Here is a 22,169-nt window from a genome sequence, read left to right on the forward strand (position 1 = left end):
TATTAATAAATCATGATAATGCCTTTACCAAAATTATACCTTGAGAACAGCTACCATTAATAGAATTGGTATGCTGCATGTTGGATATCATATATTGTTTGCCCAAATGATTTTATATAAAGGATACTCATAGAACTATTAACAAAGACCAAATCATTAATCTTGCAGAAAAAATCAAGTTTGAGCCAGGGCAAATTACAGTTATGACATTTTGAGTACATCTCATAAAAATGAGTGGGTAAATCAAGTGAAAGAAAAACATTAATTCAAAATGGGAGTCATTTAAGAATCTAACCACCATTCCTATTATATTAACCCATCCATTCAAAGCTCTATTTGATCTCAAACCAACTTAGAAATCCTTACTATCAATCGTTTTCTACTTGGGAATTTGTTTCACCAAGCGAAGGGATTGCCATACAAGTCATAAAAGAGACTAAAAAAAAAACAATTTTTCGCCATGAAAAACAATTAATGATGAACTCATTGGGAACATAAATATATTCAAGCCCAAGCTGTGAACTGGAAAGATAGCATTAGTAAGGGTGCATAGTAGACATCCACCTGAAATGGAAGCTGATGGGTTTGGAATCGATGTATAATCTGGTGAGACTTTAGAGGACGGATTGAAAGTAGATGTAGATTGATTAAAAGAGCTAATTAAAGTAATTAATTATATAAGGTGTCTGACTAATATGCAATCATTAGGTTTACCCTAAACCTGTTTATCTATGTTGGTTGAATATTAATGCACAAATAAATCTATTATTGACGATCACTTGATTTATAATCAAATTAATCCTAAACAAGATTATTAATTATCTTATTAAACGTGATTACAAATACAAATTCCCTTTAAACATGCATAAAAGGTGTGATCAAGCAATAAAAATAAATATAATCAAGCAACATATAATATTCATAATAAAGTATATTTAAGTTATCCGTCAATATGCCAAAGAACACAAGGGTCTACCTAAACAATTCATTCTCATGCAATAGTCTAGGCAAATCAATGAAAGAGGTCTACACTAATAAGGATCATTCTCGTGCATCCTATTAGTTACAATCAAATCAAGAGAATAAAAGTCATTCTAGTTGTAACGTAGAGAGAGAAAGTCTCATGATCTAGAGAGAGAAAGGTTGAACTCGATTGAAACCCATTGATTTGATCTTCGATTTCAAGCTCGATCTTCATGGCTAAGAGAAAAAAGGGGAAGAGAAGCAAGAATTCGGGGTCAAAATCAAAGAAGAAGCAAAAGGCGAAGCAGTTCTCTGGATCCAGAACGAGAAATTTCACGAAACAGCAAGAACAGAGTATGCTTTCGGAAGATGTTTCGGTGCAAACCTGGCTTGATGATTTAATGGAGAATGAGGCTCCGATGATGGAGGTGACTGAGGAGGATCGGGCATTGCACCAGGAGGAGTTTAATCGATGGATTGAAGTAATTCATTCTTCTTCTGTCGCCATTGATGAAAACCTTAAAACTGATGCATGTTGTGCAAGTGTTCTTGAATATGATAACCCTACTCCGTTATTGATGCTTGGTTACTCTAATTGCACTATGAATGATGTTTTCCCAATTTCTGTGACTCCTAGTGTGAACCCTGAAATGCAATCCTCTGTTTTTCGTGATCCTGACCCTATTCAATTGAACTGGAAACATGAGTTGTTTCGAAATACTAATGATGAGGGATTGAATTTTTCGGGGGGGAAAACTTCAAATGCTGGGGATAAGACTAAGTCTGGGAAGATTCAATTAACTTTAGATGATGTGCAACCTGAGGTTGATTTCTGGAATTCAGCTCTGGTGTGTTACATTATTTGTGCCAAACCACCTCTGGCAGTCATTACTGGATTTGTTCGAAGAGTTTGGGGCAAATTTGGGGTGGACAAGGTGTCTTTAATGTCAAATGGGGTTTTCTTGGTTCGATTTAAATCTGTTGATGGGAGGGATAAGGCTTTAGGAGCAGGACCTGTCCTCTTTGATAGGAAGCCGGTGATCATGAAGAAATGGGCTCAGGGGATGAATCTTACTGAGGAAACTATTGATGAGGTTCCAGTGTGGATTCGAATGGCAGGCTAGATTTGAAGTTTTGGGGGAAAAATGCTCTAATGAAATTGGCCTCTCTGGTGGGTAGGCCTGTTAGAACTGACAAGGCAACTGCTATAAAGGAGAGGTTGGATTTTGCTAGAATAATGGTGATGGTGAAGTTCAATGCTGTTCTGCCAGAACATATTGAGTTTCTGGATGAGAATGGGCTGAATGTGACTCAGAAGATAGAGTATGAGTGGAGACCTATTATTTGTAAGGTATGTGGGGGTATGGGGCATGCTGATCCTTAATGCCCTAATCACAAGGTACAAGCCAGAATGAAGCAGAAAGCTCAGCAGAAGCAGGTGTGGAGACCAGTGGTGAAGAAGAACTCTATGCAACAAAAGGAAACAGTGCCTGGGAGCAGGACAACTGGTAGTAATGATATTAATGTGGCTTCAAGGGAGGACAGCACTGAGGGTGTTGTTGACAAAGGTGTTGAGGGTGAAATAGCTCATGGACAGCAAGGGAGGGGTATTTCACAGACTCAGAATGATAAAGGGAAGCTCAGCCAGTGTTTTAATAGATTCAGTGTATTTGAGGTGGGGGAATGCTCTCATCTTTTTGATGGATAATTTTGGTTTTTGGAATGTAAGGGGACTGAATATGCCTAGTAAACTATGTGATGTCTTATGGTTTTTGAGGCAACATAGTATAGGTTTATTTGGTCTTCTTGAAACCAAGGTGAAGAGAAACAAGTTTGGGGAAGTCTTTGCTAGAATGGGTAATGATTGGTCTGTTTGTGCCAATTATGGAAAACATGATGCTGGTAGGGTTTGGGTGGTTTGGATGCCCCAGGTGTTTGATGTTTGTGTTGTCAGGGCTGAGACTCAGTTGGTGCATTGTACAGTTGTTCACAAAGCAACTAATAGTCAATTTGAGTTGACTATGGTGTATGGATTGAATACTACTGTTCAGAGGAAGGAGCTGTGGGACCAATTAAGGGAATTGGATGTAAATATGCAGGGTGCTTGGATGGTGGGTGGTGATTTCAATAATGTGCTGTAATTAGAAGATAGAGTTGGCTCTGTAGTCTCTATTGATGAGGTGGAACCTTTTAGGCAATGTCTATGTGATACAAGCTTGTTTGACTGGAAAACTGGAGGGATGTTTTACACTTGGAATAACAAGCAGGATGGTTTGAATAGAGTGAGTACTAAGATTGATAGAGTCTTAGTTAATAATAGATAGTTGGATACTTTTCCAGATATGCAAGCTAACTTTTTCCCTGAGGGTCTTATGGATCATTGTCCTTGTGTTGTGAAATGGTTGAAAGATAGTGTCCAAATGAGGAATCCCTTTAGATTTTTTAATATGTAGGTGAATGCTGTTAAGGATGCTTGGGCTATAAATATAAGGGGAACTGCTATGTTTCAAGTGGTTAAAAAGCTTGCTGAAACCAAGAAGAAGCTTAAGTCTTTAAACTTGGTTAACTTTAGTTGTGTGGAAACTGCTGATGCTGTTGCTGAAAAGAAGTTGGCTGGCATTCAAGCTGATTTGCAAAATGATCCCAGGAATGAAGATTTGATTTCGGCAGAGAGAGAAGCTAGACAGGCTTATAATAATGCTCATTCAACTAGGTATAAATTTCTAAAGCAAAAAGCCAAGATTCATTGGTTAAAGGATGGTGACATAAATTCTGCCTATTTTCATGTTATCTTAAGGAAAAGGAGAATCCAAAATAGAGTTCACTCAATTGTAGAGGATGATGGGAGTGTGGTGTCTGATCCTGGTAAGGTGTGTGATGCTTTCTTGGATTTTTATAAAGGGCAGTTAGGAACTTCAGCTGATGCAACTGGGTGTGTTCATCTGGAAGTTATTAGTGAGGGGTACTGTCTTAATACTATTCAGAGTGAAGGATTGTGTAAAGAGTTTAATACTCAAGATGTGAAGAAAGCAGTTTGGGGTATTGAAGATGATAAAGCTCCTGGCCCAGATGGGTTTTCTAACAAGTTTTTTAAAGCTACTTGGAAGGTGACAGGTCCTGATGTTACTAAAACCGTGCTAGATTTCTTTGTGGATGGAAAGCTTCTCAAACAGATTAATGCTACTACCCTCACTTTGATCCCTAAAGTGGAGAATGCTAATAGGGTTACTCAGTTTAGACCCATTGCTTGCTGTAATGTGATGTATAAAATCATTTCTAAGATGACTTGTGAGAGACTGAGGGAAGTGCTCCCTTTCCTAATTGACTCTTTCCAGGGAGCTTTTGTTGCAGGGAGATCTATCCTTGACAACATTTTGGTTTGCCAGGATATGTTAAAGGGATACAGTAATAAAAGGAAGCCTCCTAGATGTACTATTAAAGTGGATCTTAGGAAAGCTTATGACTCAGTTAGTTGGGAGTTTATTGAAGGGATGATGATGAATTTGGGCTTTCCTGTGAAGTTTGTGCAGTGGGTTATGCAATGTGTTAGAACTCCTTGTTTCTCTCTTATGATCAATGGGGGTCAGTATGGATTTTTTGCTGGTAAAAAGGGGATCAGACAAGGTGATCCAATGTCTCCTCTTCTTTTTGTTCTCATAATGGAATATTTGACAAGAATGTTAAGGAAAATAGGAAAGCAAAGGGATTTTAAATTTCATCAGAGATGTGAGAAGTTGGCCTTGAATCACTTGATTTTTGTTGATGATTTAATGTTGTTTTGTTATGGAAATAAAAGCTCAATCCAGTTCTTAATCAGAGCTCTTAAAACCTTTGAAAGGAGATCTGGTTTGCAGGTTAATACTGAGAAATCAGCCATCTATTTTGGAAATGTTCCCACTCATATTAAGAATGATATTCTGATGTTGTCTGGATTTGTGACAGGTGAGATGCCTTTCAAGTACTTGGGTATCCCTTTGAATGATAAGTATCTAAAAGTGAAAGACTATGATGCTTTGATTGATAAGATGATGTGTAAACTGCAGTGCTGGAGCACTAGAAACTTGTCTTATAGTGCTAGAGTTGTTTGGGTTAATGCAGTTTTGATGAGCCTTCATACTTATTGGGCTCAGTGCATTCTAATCCCTTTAAGGGTTATGCTCAGGATAGTGCAGTTGTGTAGAGCCTTCTTATGGGATGGGAAAGCTACCCTTACTAGATCACCTCCTTTGGCTTGGGATTGGATTTGCAGACCTAAGTTTGCTGGAGGTCTTGGGATCAGGGATTGCTTAGCTTGGAATAAAGCTGCCTTGGGAAGTTATGTATGGAAGATTGCAAAGAAGACCGATTCTCTGTGGGTTAAGTGGGTGCATGCAGTTTATATCAAGGATCAGGATTGGTGGGATCATGTTCCTAAGAAAGATGCTGGTTGGGGTTGGAAATTGTTGTGCAAAGTGAAGGAGGAATTAAAAGATGGTTTTATGACAAACAACTGGTTGAATAAGAAGTACAGAATTGCTGATTGTTACAGATGGATTCAAGGTCATATGGATAAAGTACCTTGGTATAAATGGGTGTGGGGTAGATATAATGTTCCTAAGCACTGTTTTGTGGTCTGGCTTGCAATGCTGAGAAGACTGAGGACTAGAGATAAACTAATTCAGTTTGATGCTTGTGATAATGATAGGTGTTTGCTGTGTGGTCTGCACACTGAAACTGTTAATCACTTGTTCTTTGAGTGTATTTACAGTTATAAATGCTTGAGCAAGATTTGCATTTGGCTCAATCTTCCTATTATGTTGTACAGTATTGAAAATGCTTGGAAGATCTGGAAAGATGGATGCAAGGTCAAGATTAGGCAGAAGGTGATGATTTCTGCATTGGCTGCTGTGATTTACCAGATTTGGTTTGCCAGGAATCATGCTTTCTGGCAAAAAGCAATCATACACCCAGACAAAACTGTTCAGTCAGTTAAAATTAAAGTTCTGGGTAGATGTCAGCAAATGATAGGAACTAAGTGGTCTAGGAATGATTGTAAATGGTTACATTGCCTCAAATGTAACTAGTTTTTTTTAGGGATGTTGTTTTTTGTTTGTGTTGTTGTTTGTTAGCTTTCTAGTTCCCTGTGTTCTTCCTAAGAAGATTATAGGGATTCTAGGTTGTTTGGTGTTCTGGTTTCTTTGGTGAACCCTTCCTAGAAGGTGGCACCTTTGGAATTGGAACCTAGGGGTTTGTGTGACCTGTGGGTCTGGTGGAGTTTTGGTGTTGCCTGCTTGACAGGCTTGTATCTATGTATATTTTGTAAAGTTTTTTTATAGCAATATATTTACTTACTTACCAAAAAAAAAAAAAGTTTTCCGTCAATTAACAAATAACATGAAATAATTCGTAAATTGACAAATTACGTAAAACAATTCGTAAATTAATAAATTACGTGAAACAATTCGTTAATTAACAAATTACGTTAAATTATATAATTTGACATAACAATAATCATAATCATAATCATAATTATCATATTAAATCATACACTACGTGAGAAAACAAATTTGGCACTGGTTCAAAACCCCTTAGTCAATAAGTGGTTTAAAATGCCACCGGTTCAAACCGGTTTCAAAACATCCTAAAAAAAATTAATTCAAAGTTTTTGGCACCGGTTAACCGATGCCAAAAAATTATTTTTTTTTAATTTTTGCTAATAAAATAAGGGAATATTTTGCTCGTAGGGAAGAAGATAATTACCGCGAGTGGCCAATTCTAGTGATCCACCACTGGTCCTATCATCCCCACAAACACTTAAAAGATATGATTCAAGCCTCTATTAACCCTGTAGCAAACCATTCATTTTAGGTCGAATAAAGTTCCGGCATGAAACAGGTCCGTGATGGAGATAGGGTGGTGGGTTACAAAACTAGGTTCAAGTTTTTTGACAGTTGGGTTATGGATCACGTTGTGCGGAACAACAAAAAGGTAGACACTTATTATAGAAATGACCGTTTGGAGGTTTACACTTTAACATCACGAGAATACTATAACATAGAGGGCAACGATAGAAGAAGGGGTCTCAAGTGTATAGATTGGAGTCTTGTGAAATTGTACCGAGGTATTATTTTATTTTATTTTAATTTATTATTTATTTTATATTTTCTTATTTTATGTATAATCTATTACAGTTAGGATAGGGAGGAGGAAGAGATAGAGCTGATATTGGTGGGAAGCAGAAGCAGAAGCATGTAGATATTGTTGGTCGTTTATTCAAACTTATTCGCTTGTATTGAATACCCTACACTGTAATTAAACTTAATGACTTTCTTTGATTTTGAGGTCGGTTCCATGGCATTGGCTGTTTTTTTGTTACACTTCTTACTCGAGATGTTGAGGTTTGAGTAGGCTGTGCATTGATTTTAGGTAAGTCAACGTTTTGGTAATTATAACTAAGTTCGTGAACCTACGCAATCTCTAACTCGAACCCTAACGGCTTGTGCATTTTCATTATAAAATATAAACAACGCGTTTAACCAATCCAGGTCGGTAAAATCTTGTCTATCACCCCCTAAGGTTTTCCAAACGGACCACAAACGGTCCACGTTGGCATGGTGTGCGTAAAATAGGGGGTCACGTGCGGCGGAGTAGAAATTACCCATGTTTTCAAAATTAGACCGATTACGGTCACCCGTTCATACATGAACGGTCTCATGAGATACGTTCTCAACAGATCCACCCCCCGGGTTGGGAAAACCCCGTAAGGTGCCCCTAGGAACAACCTCGCGGTTCTTGAGTTATTCGCCATATGGAGGAACAAGACCGTTAGCTTAGCTGAGATCATGTCTTGATCCGCAAATCATTGGTATCTATACCATCGTAGTTCAGATCCAACACCTTTGGGGGCTGGTGACCCCCTATCTCGGATTAGATCAAATAAGGGAGAGTTCGGATCTGTGTAGATTGTGGGCATTGTCATGCCCGCTTGGGTGTCCCAATTCCAAAAGGGTAAGGCAAAATTGGGTCATCAACCAAATTGCCTAATATTCTCTCATAGAAGTAGAGATATCACCTATGAAATGGGTGAAAAAGCCAAGAATTATGAGCTTGAAGATCCATATTTGGAAACCCTAATTGGGAATAACCTCCATTACAATAAGCACAATGCACATTAGCTTGTTGGCTAAAACTTCTTGGATTACTAGAAGGTAGGGCTTTCATTAAGGACATAGCCCTAACAAACTTCTCCTTAAATTGGTCATCAACCAAATGGGTCGGTTGTCGAACCCTTAAGGTGCTAGGAAGGGTTGGAAGAACATAGTCCACTATGCTTGTGGCCCTTGGTGGGCAACAATTTAGGCCTTGGGCATTTGAGGGTAAATCCGTCGGCCCACATGCATTAGCATTTGGGGTTTGCACAGGGGCAACAAGGGTGGATGGCGCGCCACCTAAAGTGGTGGTGGCACCATACAAGCCTCCTAGCCCAATGAGCATATTTCTTCTATCAAACATATTGACACTACTCCCTTCATTATTATTGGTTGGTTTGGGGTTCTGGTCATCATTTTTAGCTACTTTGCATGAGATATTCGGTGTAGGGCAACGACAAGGCTTTTTGAAATGGATAGTTAGAATGTTTTGGGGAATACATTGTGGTGGGAAATTAATTTAGTAAGCTTTCTTATCTTACAAGGAGATTACTCAGTTTTATGGCTTAATTTGTAAGTTGTTAATTACGTACTTGTTGTTAGACTAATTATAATTCATGCTCACCAACTGTTCGATAGATTGTCTTAACCAGCTTTTAATTAATACGGAGTAACTACTTTGATTATCATAACTTTTGGGCGCACCTTAGTGTATAATGCTCAATATTAACTACTACCGTTTTATATTATATGCAAATTTAATGAAAATCGGTGCTACATATTATGCGCAGTAATTGTTTTATTTCCTTATTGTTAAAACTTTTAAAACCTATAGAAAGCCCACAAAAAGGACATATGATTCTACTTAGGTAGAGTGATTACTCTTATTATTACCAATTAGTTTTACCTCCTTGCACCTTTTAACTATATTGATTTGCAATATTTGAGGGAGCTAGCAAATGTGTCGTCAAGGGCGAAGTTACATGGGGGGCGGGTGGAGGCCCGGCCCCCCATGGCCCAATTTCGTGGTTTATTATTTTAACTTTGGCCCCTATAAATATTTATGATAAATAATAATCCTGTTACTTATTTGCATATATTGAAGGCTTGCCATAGTGGTTTGGATCTCATTGATTGGTGTTTAAGGTCCTGGGATCAAGCCTCCTAACTAACAAGACTAGTTTTTTTTTTTATTTTTCAAATCCCAATTACCGAGGGCTTTGTCATTGTTGATTTGTTTCACTACTCAATCAATAATTTTATTTTATTTTCTTAATTTTTTAAAATAATTTGTAAAATTCTTCTTTATGTTAATTGCTAAGGTTTAAGGATTAAATACTAGGATTAGTTTACTCATTACTAAACTTTTATATATGATCCATTACTTCGTATGTTATTTTTTTCTTTTTTTTTTGGGTAATGTTTATACTACGTACTTAATTAGATATACTGATAGCTAACGAAATATATTATGAAGCTTGTCTTAATAAATCTAGGCATATATGCAAGAAGAATAGAGGAAGTGTTTGTATATCATCAAGATTGATATGTATGTTATTATTTTGATAATTGTGATATGTAGGATATCTCATACAAAGTAATATAACAAATACTTTGTATATATTTTAGTAGAATGCATGGTTTAAAAAAAGATTGAATGAATTTTTTTTTTCCATACAATTAGAGTATCCAACCATGTTCACATTAATTTTATTTTATTTTATTTTTATTAAAGTGTTAGTCGGCCCCTAAAGCTTTAAAATCCTGGCTTCGCCCCTGCGTGTCGTGTCGTGTTGTACTTGCTGTGTACAAACCCGTTATGTTTTAAAAACCTTTAACACTAGTTCTCTTATATCCTTTCCAAAGATGGGTTGAGCCGTTGAGTTGTGTTGATTTCACTTTAGAAATCTCAACATTCAATACTAAACTAATCCATGTTGGTGATTTATGGGTGGACCGGGCTGGGCCAAGGCAAGAAAATTAAGCCAGTTTGGTCGGGTTGGGCCAAAAAAAATGCTTGCCCAAACTTGTAATATAAGACCAAGTCTAGCAGGCTTTACGAGTTGGGCATAACTAAAATTCTTAAAAATGCATGCCCAGAGCCTGGGACAAAAAAGGGTAGGCCCAATCTAAAGGCGGCCCAAAAATTTTTCCCAAAGCCCGCCCATATTCAGGTCGGGCTGACTTTGATCACTAGGTGTTCAAGTAAATATATCATGTCATATTGATCCATTTAATTAAACAAGTTGTAAATTCTCAACACTTCCTTGAATATTTCGTGCTTGGTTTGTATTCTGTTGTGTTTGCTTTTGCCAACTCTGCATCCACCATATTTGATCCTCCGCCATAGCCAAATCCTGTTTCTATTGCCTGCAAAAGGGATTCAAAACAGCCAAACTGATCATTAGATGTGATTATGCTTCGGGGGTCATCAATGGTGTTATGCTATGTTTCATAAGGTTTCCCTTTTTTGTTTGCATGTTTGGTTGTAATTTTTTTAGTTTCTTTTACCCTTTGTAGGTTATAAGTTGTTATTCTTTTAATGAAATTCTTGTCAAAGAAAAAAAAACACACAACAAACAAATGGAAAAAATAAAAAACAACACTGTTATAGCTTCTTCTAAAACCAACAAGAGTTGGCTCAAGTGGTTAAGTATTTAAGTAGTTTAAGGGAGGTTTCGAGTTTGAGCCCACCAAACACAGATAACTCTTGTTAGATGTAGTCGGAGCTAAGCTCCAATGAACCGAACGGGGCAGATATTTTTTTTTTTTTTTTTTAAAAAAAAAAAACTTTCTTCTAAGGTACGCCACGGATGGGAAATTGGGAATACAAAATGACACCCGCGCTTTTTCGAACCTAAACTTTCCCCACTCTCTGCACTCAGTCTCAGAGCATACCCTCTTTTCTCCATTTTCGTCTTCCATTTTCTCTCTCCTCCATTGCCATTCACCATTTGTGCTTCAATCTACAAATTCGCGCTTAATTTCAAACTAATTCTATACCTCCACAACTCTGATGATGTTCCTTGTCAGAAAACTAGGGTTTCTGATTGTTTCAATAATCTTCATCAACTAATTTCGCAAACAATTCGTTAGGGTTTGCAATTTCGATGGGAAAAAGACGCAATACTGTTGTTGTTTTATCGTCAGACGACGATGAATTCACCCCTGCTAGAAAATGCTCAACTTCAAATTCCAAGTCGAATCCTAGAAATTCAAAATCTGCATCGAATTCAAAGTCTAGAATAACTTCTTCTGTTAAAACGACGACGGCGAAGAAGGCGCGACTCTCTCAATCTCTTGCTTCTTCCGTTGAATTGCTATCAAATTTTGATGAGGTGAATTTCTTTTTGATTGATTTAGTTAATTTGTTGTGTTTGTTTTCTTATTAATTGAGAGTTGATGTTACTTGTTTTTTTTTTTTGAAATACAGTTCAAATTTTTTTCTGGAGATTTGGCCGAGGATTTTGCTGGGTGTAAGGTATCTACTGGTATGCTATGTACTGTACATCTATTTGTTCCGTTTTAAAACATAAAAAAATGATACAAGTTATAATTTGGACTACTGTTTATATTGTGATCAAGCTGGAATAACATAAGGTGATAATGAAATTGGTTAATTATGATGATATTCGTCTATTTTCTTATTTGTTTAGAGATTTTGTGTTTGTTTGGAAATTGTATTAGATTCTAGGAGGCTCGACGGGTTGGAGTCTTGGGTTGATAAGTATAGACCACGTTCTTTGGAAGAGCTAGCTGTTCATAAAAAGAAGGTAAACCAAGTTTTTAATGTAATGATTGAATGTGATACTATTGTCTGTTGTGTATTCATTGATGCTGATCGGTTATGCCCACAATTTGTTAATTTGTAGGTGGAAGAAGTCAGAATGTGGTTTGAGGAAAAATTGATGATTCCAAAGGTAATTTAGTGCTTGGAGAATACTGATATGATGTAATGTCTTGCTCTTCTGTTACATGCTAAGAATTTTGGATCTCTTTTTTAATACATGTATTCGGTGTTATTGCTTGTTGCTTCTAAGCCATAGAAGAAATTGACTTATCTTAATCAATTAGATCCTCCATTTTGCTTTCTACTAGCGATGATTTCCTTTGATTCAATAATCATATACAAGCCTTAAGTTCCCAACTAGTGTCCTATAGATTTCTTGCTATGCTTATCAAGGCAAAAATGTGTCCACTAACCTGGATGATATCACGTGGTGATAAGATTAATTTTGACTTCGAGTTTTTGAACTGTTAGCAACCTCATGGCCATGGCCATGGCCAATGGGGATGATTCGGCAATGTAAAAACTGTGCTACCAGTGACAGTATATAATAATTCATTATGTCTAACGTGCACTGCCATTGGTTGCATTGTTTGTGTTTAGTTACTTTAGTTGAAGCAGTGAGTTGATAATTATGTTTTGTTAATCTGCATTGCAGCGAGGATCCCAAAATTATGCTCTCCTCATCACAGGCCAAGCGGGGACTGGAAAATCTGTATGTTGCTCTACCTCCTGTCTTGATCTCTTCCTCATTAGTATTTATTGTGGTGCATGAAGTCCTAAACAGCTGTATAGATGTGAAGTAAAGGCTAAGAGTAGCCCCATGACATTCCATTAATCTTATGTATGAAATGCTATCACTCATATTAATTGTGACTGTCTATTGATAGTTTGAGTTTGATTTCCATATCTTGCCTTTGCTCGTCTGACCAGTACTCTTGGCAATGTGTTTCCTTCATTTGTGTGATCATCAGTGGCATTCTTGTCTTTATATGTTGCTGGTATGCATGATCATCAGTGACATCTGTCGTTTGCAGCTGGTAGGAATTGGATATGTGTTTCCATTTTATTTTCTTAGGTCTTATTCAGTTTAGCTGATCTCTACTGAACTGAAGTTATAATTACTAATTAAAACTGAATATACTAATTTCTAAAACGGTATATTGATTCACAATGGTCATTATTGCACTGAGGTTACTGATTTTTGCCGATTTAACCAATTTTTACTTATTAGGATTATTTTTGCTGATTATAACTTATTTATGCAGAAATTTTTGTAAAGGTGAACTGAATAGTGACTTGGTAATTACCGCATATTGTGGGGTCTTTAGTGGTTTGTACTATCAAAGTTGGGTTGTGGCATATGGAGTGCTTGTTAAAAGAAGATACTTCGACAACTTAGTGGTTGTGGCATATTCTAAGATCCGTTTAATACATGTTATTGTTGAGGGCACACTTGGATTAGGCGTAATCTGTATGAGGGTTGAATGAAAAAAAAGAAAGAATGGTGATGAGTTCAGGTGGTGCTTTAAGGGATTATGTAGTAATTAATGGACAAGGGGGAGGGAAGGGGACCAAATACCATCGTTTTAGATGTAATACCTCACCTTAGTGTGGTGGTGGATAACCCCATATGAGGGTGATAACTCCCTCATTCCCTCCCCCTCCCTCCTCTGTCTTATACAATAACTACTTCATTTGTTGTAATTCCATGCCCTTATTGTATTTGAGGCTGGACAGTTTTCTCTAGACCTTGTGTAGTTTTGGAACATGTTATTCTTATCAATCATCAATGTAGCTGAATGCCTGCACATTTTAATGTAATAGGATATCCATGTTTGCGTTTGAGCAAAATTGTGCTCAATTTACATCCACTATTTGTCAGTGATGACTCCTTGTAAATTTTCATTTATATTTCCTGTGAATAGCCTTGTTCATTTTTTTTTTTGGCCTAGATGTACCCTTGCAGTTTAATCGAACTGGTTGACCTCCTCCATCTGTGTGGCTTTGGATGTGTAGTTATCCTTAATCGTGTGCTGATTAGTAATTTCGTGACTAGGCAACGGTCCGTGTTGTTGCATCTCAATATGGAGCTGAAGTTTGTGAATGGAATACACCTACTCCTACAATTTGGCAGGAGCATGTTCATAACTCGAATGCAGGTAACCTTTACTATTATGTCCATAGTTTTTTTTCTATAGTATTGTTATCTGCTTCAACAATTTCTTGATGAATACTGTTGATGTAGCATGAGGTGTAAGAACAAGTTGACTTTAATGTAAGGTTAAACAGAGTAAATTGTGGTAATAATTGATTAAATGTAGTAGCTGAGTATGCTGTTTTGAAATGTGTTTTATTATTTATTAAATGCTGAGGAAAATTTTAGTTGTTCAAAGCAATTACTTCCCCTCCCCCCCCTGCTATTGGACTAAGTAGGGAATTTGGTTCTTAAGTTTAAAAGGTGGACCTTGATATTCATGTACTTGCAATTATTGCATTTGATAATCTACAGCTGCTGAATTATTGTTAGCATATAACAAGTTACTTGTCTACTTCTAGGGGTACGTTACATATCTAAGTTGGATGAGTTTGAGAATTTTGCGGAGCGAGCTAGGAAATATGGGATGCTTTCATCATCCCTTAATAGGTCAAAGCAGCCCATGGTACTCTTGATTGAAGATCTTCCCGTAGCAAATGGAAGAATTGCTCAAGAAAGACTTCTCAGCTGCTTGCAACTTCTTGTTAATTCAGTACAAGTACCGACAGTGATTTTGATTACTGATTATAGTGTAGCTGACTCTGCTGATGCTGGCATGCGCTTTTGGGAAGAACTTTCTTCATCTCTAGAGGGTGCTGGCGCCTGCAAGGTTTCCGTTTCTGAACTGTATCTATCTTTTCCTGGGGGATAGAGTTAGGGGGGTGGGTAATAATTCAGGCAATGTTTGAATTTTTATGTATTATTTCTGCTAAAATTTTCAGATGGCTTTCAATCCAATAACAGTAAATTCAATTAAGAAGGTGCTTTCCAGAATATGTAAACAAGAAAATTGCAACATAAGCCGTGAGCAGTTAGATTTGATAGCCAATGCAAGTGGAGGTGATATCAGACATGCTATCACGACTTTGCAGTATGCTGGTCTGAGACAAGAGAATAAGAATCTTGTGACAACTGAGAAATACACCTCTGATTCAGAAGTTAAAGCTCATGATCATGGTGAAAAGGATGTTGAATCATCTCTGGCATTTGGCAGGGATCAAACACTATCTTTATTTCACGGCCTTGGGAAGTTTTTACACAACAAAAGAGACACTGAATGTACCATGTCACATTGTAAGCATTTATTACAGCTTAAGTTGTGTTTGCTTGCCTGTTGCTGCTGAAAAAATGATTGTGTAACTAAGTGCAGATAGTAGCAACTACACAAATAGATGATTGAAATTTGCTCCTGCCCAAGACCTCTCCTTAACTGTTTTTATCATGGGTTTTATTTATTTATTTATTTTGGTTGGGTTGGGTTGCTGGTGGATGGTTGTGCTGTGCAAAGGACGTTTAAGAGCTTACTGGGATACATCTTGAGAGATCTTCATAACTATATTGTATGGACTTCAACCCTTCAAGTTCAAGATGATAATCTGCCTACAGCCTTTTAGTGTGTGTAATTATTCTATTTCATCTTTTCAAATCATAATGCCACTTACTGCTGTAAATTACGGTTCTTTTTTACAAAGTACAATGGACTATGTTGAAAGGACGTGAACTGCTTGTGTTAATGTATTCATTGTGAGTTTGGAATTGTGCATATTGGATGGGGGTTTAATTACAAACAAACATTTAGTTATTAACAGAAAGTTAACTTGGTCTTCCTTACCAAAGGCTGGAGCTTCTTTACAGGCTTGGTGTAATGCTTTCTAGGATACTTGGAGTATAATTGCTCTATATAAAGATCACTTTGCATTCAAATTTTAATTGTCTTGCATTCAATACTCCACCCCAACCAAAAAAAAAAAAAAAAAAAAAAAAAGAAAACCTCAAAACTAAATATCTTCAACAGTACAACTCTTAGTTTTGAGTTTTTTTTTTTTTTTTTTTTTTTTTTTTTTTTTTATTTTTTTATTTTATTATTATTAATTTTTTTTATTCTATGCTTGCAATAACTGTTACTTACTTTGTAGGTGAAGATGGATTTCATCTGAAAGAAGAATTTACAAGATTACCTTTGAAGATGGATGCTCCGGAAAAGGTTCTTTGTCAAGCATATGGGCAAGCAAGGCCAGTAGCTGAATTTCTGCATGAAAATGGTGCGTTTTTTGAATTTTAACCAGTGCTTTGTATTTTGTGGTTATTCTAGGACTTGTGAAATATTTAATGTCCGTGCCAAAGTAGAGAGCACAGCATAACTCTTCAGGCCAAAGTAGAGAGCACACGATTCTTCTTCTTCATCTTAAATACTGAGTAAACTCCTGTAACTCCTGGAAAAAAAGTGTAAACTGAAATACTAAATTGTGTGAGAATCGTTTTCCTAGCTTCAGCTCAGTTCTCAGGAAGTGGAATAGCATCCCAGGAAGCTCAGGAGTCCCACACACTCAGAAATACTAAATTGTGTGAGAATCGTTTTCCTAGCTTCAGCTCAGTTCTTAGGAAGTGGAATAGCATCCCAGGAAGCTCAGAAGTCCCACACACGCACTCTTAAATAACTTACATAATTAAGTGCTACTGGAACAGTTGTTTTCTGCTTCCAGGAGAAATTTCTGCACACAAGTGGATTTTAAATGCATTAGGTCTGTTGAAGATTGTATTGAGAACCGTCATTGTGAATTATGCTATGTATCTGCATGGAATAAATGTTCGAATGTCAATGTCTTAAAAACTTTGAGCAGTCAAGGTTAATTATTAGCTAATCCTAAAATGGATGGCACCCAAATACATTTTCTGACAGTAAGTTCTCGTTTCTTGCACCTTTTCTCGCAGTTTTAGATTTTCTCAGTCAGGAAGCAATTGAAGATGCATGGACTGTGGCATCATATTTGAGTGATGCTGACTGCCTTCTTTCCTCAGTTCATCGAACTTTGGCTAGAAATTATGAAGCAGAAAATGTTATTCAATCAGCTGCTGCCTCAGTAGCTGTGCGTGGGGTGCTCTTTGGAAATGCTCATCCTTCCCCTTCCAGGTGTGACAATCGTGTTATGTATTTCTTATTACATTTCGTGCAGGTTGCCATTCATACATCTACTGAGTTATGTGCCAATTACCTTTGTGTTTGATAGGTGGCACTCTATACGTCGCCCTAATCTTTGGCAGGCAGAGAAATCAACAAGGCGCAATATGGTGAGTTCTGTTTATCATTGTACTGTTGTGGTATATTTGGAAGACCCCCCCCCCCCCCCCCCTATATATATATATATATATATATATATATATAAAGCTTTTTGGTCTGTCATATACTCCTTACTTGGGATGATTAGTAGCCATGGAACCAAAAGCGGTTGATTCATTTTTCTTCATATAAGCTTGTGGATTATGATGGGAATATTATTCTTTCTGTTGGAATCTGGTGGTCAAAAATAATCATTTTACTTTTTCTATGGCTTTTTAGCACCTTTTTATCTTGCCATTTTGTAGTAGAAGAGTGAGGCTTTTATGCAAGAAAGTGGCAGATTAATGGTACTTGATAAAATTCTTGGAAAATCTTTTGGATTCTTTTTTTTTAATGGTACTTGATAAAATTCTTGGAAAATCTTTTCATCCTTCTCGTTCATGATATATTGATATTACAATTTAGAATCTGTAGGGCCATAGCGGCTTCTTTTTGGAGCCTTATCTGTTTTCTTATGTCCTAAATAGAGCTTATTCTTGTCCAAAAAAAAAAAAGGAACTTATTGCTGTAACTGTATTAATCAATTCTCAATTTTGTCATGGCAGCATGAGATGGAGAGGCAAAGGCTTGACCATTGTTATAGTATAGGCTTGTCCAATGTTTCTGTTATCTGCACTGATTATAGGCCGGCACTTAAATGGCTTGGTTATAGAGCATCTTCGCCTTTAAACTGTGCTAATGCTAACAAAAGCTTAGTACAAGATTATTCACTTGAAGTTGATGAACTTGATCAGATGAATCCCCAAAATCAAGCTAGTGACTTAACTGATGATGACATTGAAGAATGGTAATTATTATTTCATGGTTGTACCTGAGGTAGTCAGAATCTGCCATTATTGGCTGTTTCTTTTTTCAGCTCATACACAATCAATTTTGAAGCGATCATGTCTGGAGGAAGAATCTCATCGCAAAGCTTCAAGGGAAGCATTGCTCTCTATGAGGGAAAACCCGAAAGCATTGCTACTTATGTTTTGGTCTTGAGGAAGCAGGTCATTAGTAAGTCCCGCACATATGGTTTTTGGGGGATTCTGGTTAAAAGATCGGCCAGCACCCTAGAGGGACTGAGAAAATAGAGTATTGTATTATAACTTAAGTTGTATATAAAATGAAAATATTAGGTTGATCTGATGGGGGAGTCACGTTTTGATGACTCTTGTATACATCTGTGACCCATAACTTATGCAGATGACAAGCTTGCATGAAAATTGATGTGATGCTAATCAGAATTGGATGCGATTGATATGTTTGATGAAGCCATGTTTTGGAAATTATGCAGCATGTAATTATAATACTGTTTCTGCTGCAAAGCTAACTATAAGTTCCCTCATTTTCAGAAAAGTTATGTCAACATCTTGGTTATTTGTTAAAGTTTCATTGTAAGATTGGTAACACACCAGATTTACTAGTATAAAGTTATAACCAACCTTTATAACCAACAAGTAGAGCTATCAAAAACTGATCCGACACGAGAACTCGACCTGAATCGGCAATGATCTGAACCCCACCTGCACCCTGACAATGGGGTGAAACTAGTGACCTAATCCGACCTGAACCTGACCATATGTTAACCGACAACCGATTTGATCCAATACTTTTTGACTTGAACCCAAACCTGCTCCCGACATGAGATTAAACGTCAACCAATTTAATCCGACCCAACAACAATCTGTACCCGAATTAGTACCTGACCCTATTAGAATCTGTATCCGAGTTATGGAAGGTTTAATAAAATTTATATGCCTTTTGTGCAACTTATATACTAGTACAAATCTGTAAACCCACAATCCGTTTAGCTTGTATACCTTTTGTTCTCTATTACTCATATATAGGTTTAATAAAATCTTGATAAAGCTGATCAAATTATGGAAGGCATAATTATATAGGTTCAACTTGAGCACATTGATATTTATTGGAATTGAACTTGAACCAAAACCCAACTCAACACTAACTCGAACCCGAATGTACCATCTATTAACCAACTCAAACTTGACTCACACACAACCCGAACCTGAAATTGAATCCGATCTGAATTTGGCTCGAATTGAACCCGACATATATCCGTAAAGGTGAACGACCCAAAATAAACTCAACTAAAATTGTCCCGACCCGAACTTGAACCTAATATGAGGCTAGATTGACTAGACATAACCAGATCCTAATTTAACCCGAGACATGATTTGACCCAACCCAAATCCGACTTGAATACCCGAATCGACAACTCTACTATAATACACGAAATCGGAGCGATTTAGAAGGTGTCGGGAGCTGGTGTTGGAATTACACGGAACACTACGGGATTCGATGAATCCCGGGATCATATAAGATTGTGTGGACCCATATATGACCATTATCCAACAACGTAAAGGCCTCGTGAGTCCTTATAACCAATACAAGAGCCACGTACGAACACGGGTAAAATGACCATTTAAAGGCATATTGGATGGTTCCACCCACTCAATTAAACTCTCAAAGGGTATTAGGGACCATGGTAAACATCTCGGCAATTTTTATTTCCGGGCGAAAAAAGGTCAAAAAATTACAAAATTAATCAACAGATTTCTGGGGAATTTTTGAGGTTTCAAGGTCCTGTAGCGAAAAGTATTGAGACCCTAAAGCTGTAAAAAATCGACCCGACCCGAGGACCAGACCTTAATCGACAATGATCTGAACCCAGCCTGTAATCGAACAATGGGGTGGATTATAGCCTTCAATTTTGCCACTTTTCGCCACAGGCCCTAAACCTCAAAATTTCCTCAAAAATCGAAGATTATAGCCTTCAATTTTGTAATTTTTTTTTTTACTTTTTTTCGCCCGTAAATAAATATTGCTGAGATGTTAACCATGGTCCCTAATACCCTCCAAGAGTCCAATTGGGTCGGTGGAACAATCCAATACGCCCTTAAACGGTCATTTTACCCGTTCACAACTTAAAGTGAATTCGTAAACTCAAGCCTACCAAGGACGTTTATGAAAACATATAATGATCATATGTGGTTTCAAACGGAATTATATAACCCTGAGGTATATCCCTTAGTGTCTCAACGCTTTTCGCCACCGGGCCCCAAAACATATAATGATCATATGTGGTTTCAATTTTGTAATTTTTTTACCTTTTATTGACCGTAAATAAAAATTGTCGAGATGTTTACCATGGTCACTAATATACTTTGGGAGTCAAATTGGGTCGGTGAAACCGTCCAATATGCCCTTAAACGGTCATTTTACCCGTTCACAACTTGTAGTGATTTCGTAAACTCAAGCCTACCACGGACGTTTATGACAACATATAATGATCATATATGATTTCAAACGACATTATATAACCCCGAGATGTATCCCTTAAGGTCTCAAGACTTTTCACCACATGCCCCTAAACCTCAAAATTTCCTAAAAAGCATGAATTATAGCCTTTAATTTTTTTAATTTTTTTTACATTTTTTCGCCCGTAAATAAAAATTTCCGAGATATTAACCATGGTCCCTAATACCCTCCAAAAGTACAATTGGGTCGGTGGAACCATCAAATACATGCTTAAACGGTCATTTTACCCGTTCACAACTTGAAGTGATTTCGTAAACTCAAGCCTATCACGGACGTTTATGACAACATATAATGATCATATGTGGTTTCAAACGGAATTATATAACCCCGAGATGTATCCCTTAGGGTATAAAGGCTTTTCGCCACCGGGCCCCGAAACCTCAAAATTCCACAAAAAGCGTAGATTATAGCCTTCAATTTTTTAATTTTTTGACTTTTTTTCGCCCGGAAATAAAAATTGTCGAGATGTTTACTATGGTCCCTCATATACTCCGTGAGTCAAATTGGGTCGGTGGAACTATCCAATATGCCCTTAAATGGTCATTTTACACGTTCACAACTTGTAGTGATTTCGTAAACTCAAGCCAATCACGGACGTTTATGACAGCATATAATGATCATATATGGTTTCAAACGACATTAGATAACCCCGAGATGTATCCCTTAAGGTCTCAAGGCTTTTTACCACAGGCCCCTAAACCTCAAAATTTACTTAAAAAGCGTGGATTATACCTAATATGTCCATTTTATATAGTAATTTACCCTCGTTCCTTGGTCATAATTAGTAGTGTTTTTGGCTCTTTCGAGCCACTTTTATTACTAATATGTGTTTTCTAGTGTTTTCGTAGTTTTAGTTGAATTTTACAGGAAATTGCACTCTTGGAGCATTTTCCCGGGCTTTATGGATCAACTACGGAAGCTAGAAGGACACGACCACTTTTGAAGCCCAGGATCGGTGAAAGCCGATGACTAAGGGCTCGGTATGAGACACCGAGGCTAGCGGATCGTTTAATCAAGACCCGATGAGGAAATTTAGATTGGGCCGAGGAATCGAGCCCAATCGAAATCCGAGCCTCAAAGAAGAAGACCGGGCCCGATCAGGCAAGCTTGCGCCCGATCGGGCGGGCGCGCAAAGAAGAGCACCAGCAAGAAGGCGTGCCCGATCGGGTGAGCGTTAGCTCGATCGGGCGCGGCTGCCCAGATAGAGTGTGAAGAAAAAGGCGGGCCCGATCGGGCGCATGTTTTTATGGGACCTGATTAGTTTAGTTTTAATTTTTGTTTTAGGGAATGTTTTAAGTACGAGATTTGTACGTAATTTTGGGGATTACCTTCTTTTCTTAGATTTTCTCTCTCTACTTAGGATTTTTCTCTCTCTTAACTTTTTTCTCAACTCTTGTTCTTAATTACTTTCTTAATTCCAGATTTGTTTGGTAACTATTTCTTTTATCTTAATCTTAGTTATTTATTCTATTCCTTTAATTATGTTTTATTTTATGGCTTTGATTAGTTCAGTTTTTACCATGTGTAAGTAGTTTTATTTCTAGGGTTTATGGGGATCCTTAAATAATATGAAGGGGTAATTTATTGTTGTTGATT

General features: G+C 37.2%; 1 protein-coding gene and 1 pseudogene across 1 annotated transcript; one reads left to right on the forward strand and one right to left on the reverse strand.

Annotated features, from left to right (window-relative positions):
- Nucleotides 1-6,032: 6,032 nt before the first annotated feature.
- Nucleotides 6,033-11,044, reverse strand: LOC145637992 (polyphenol oxidase, chloroplastic-like; annotated as a pseudogene).
- On the forward strand, nucleotides 10,944-18,524 carry LOC145624656 (cell cycle checkpoint protein RAD17-like). The gene is made up of 12 exons (XM_081677746.1): nucleotides 10,944-11,428; nucleotides 11,524-11,581; nucleotides 11,778-11,863; nucleotides 11,963-12,010; nucleotides 12,536-12,592; nucleotides 13,937-14,039; nucleotides 14,437-14,744; nucleotides 14,857-15,208; nucleotides 16,051-16,176; nucleotides 16,847-17,045; nucleotides 17,143-17,203; nucleotides 17,798-18,524. The coding sequence occupies exons 1-12, from the start codon at nucleotides 11,201-11,203 to the stop codon at nucleotides 18,041-18,043; spliced, it is 1,872 nt and encodes a 623-aa protein (XP_081533872.1). The 5' UTR covers nucleotides 10,944-11,200; the 3' UTR covers nucleotides 18,044-18,524.
- The last annotated feature ends 3,645 nt before the right edge of the window (nucleotides 18,525-22,169 follow it).

This window comes from Chenopodium album, chromosome 1 (genome assembly GCF_948465745.1).
Source record: "Chenopodium album chromosome 1, dcCheAlbu1.1, whole genome shotgun sequence".
NCBI classification, from domain to species: Eukaryota; Viridiplantae; Streptophyta; class Magnoliopsida; order Caryophyllales; family Amaranthaceae; genus Chenopodium; species Chenopodium album.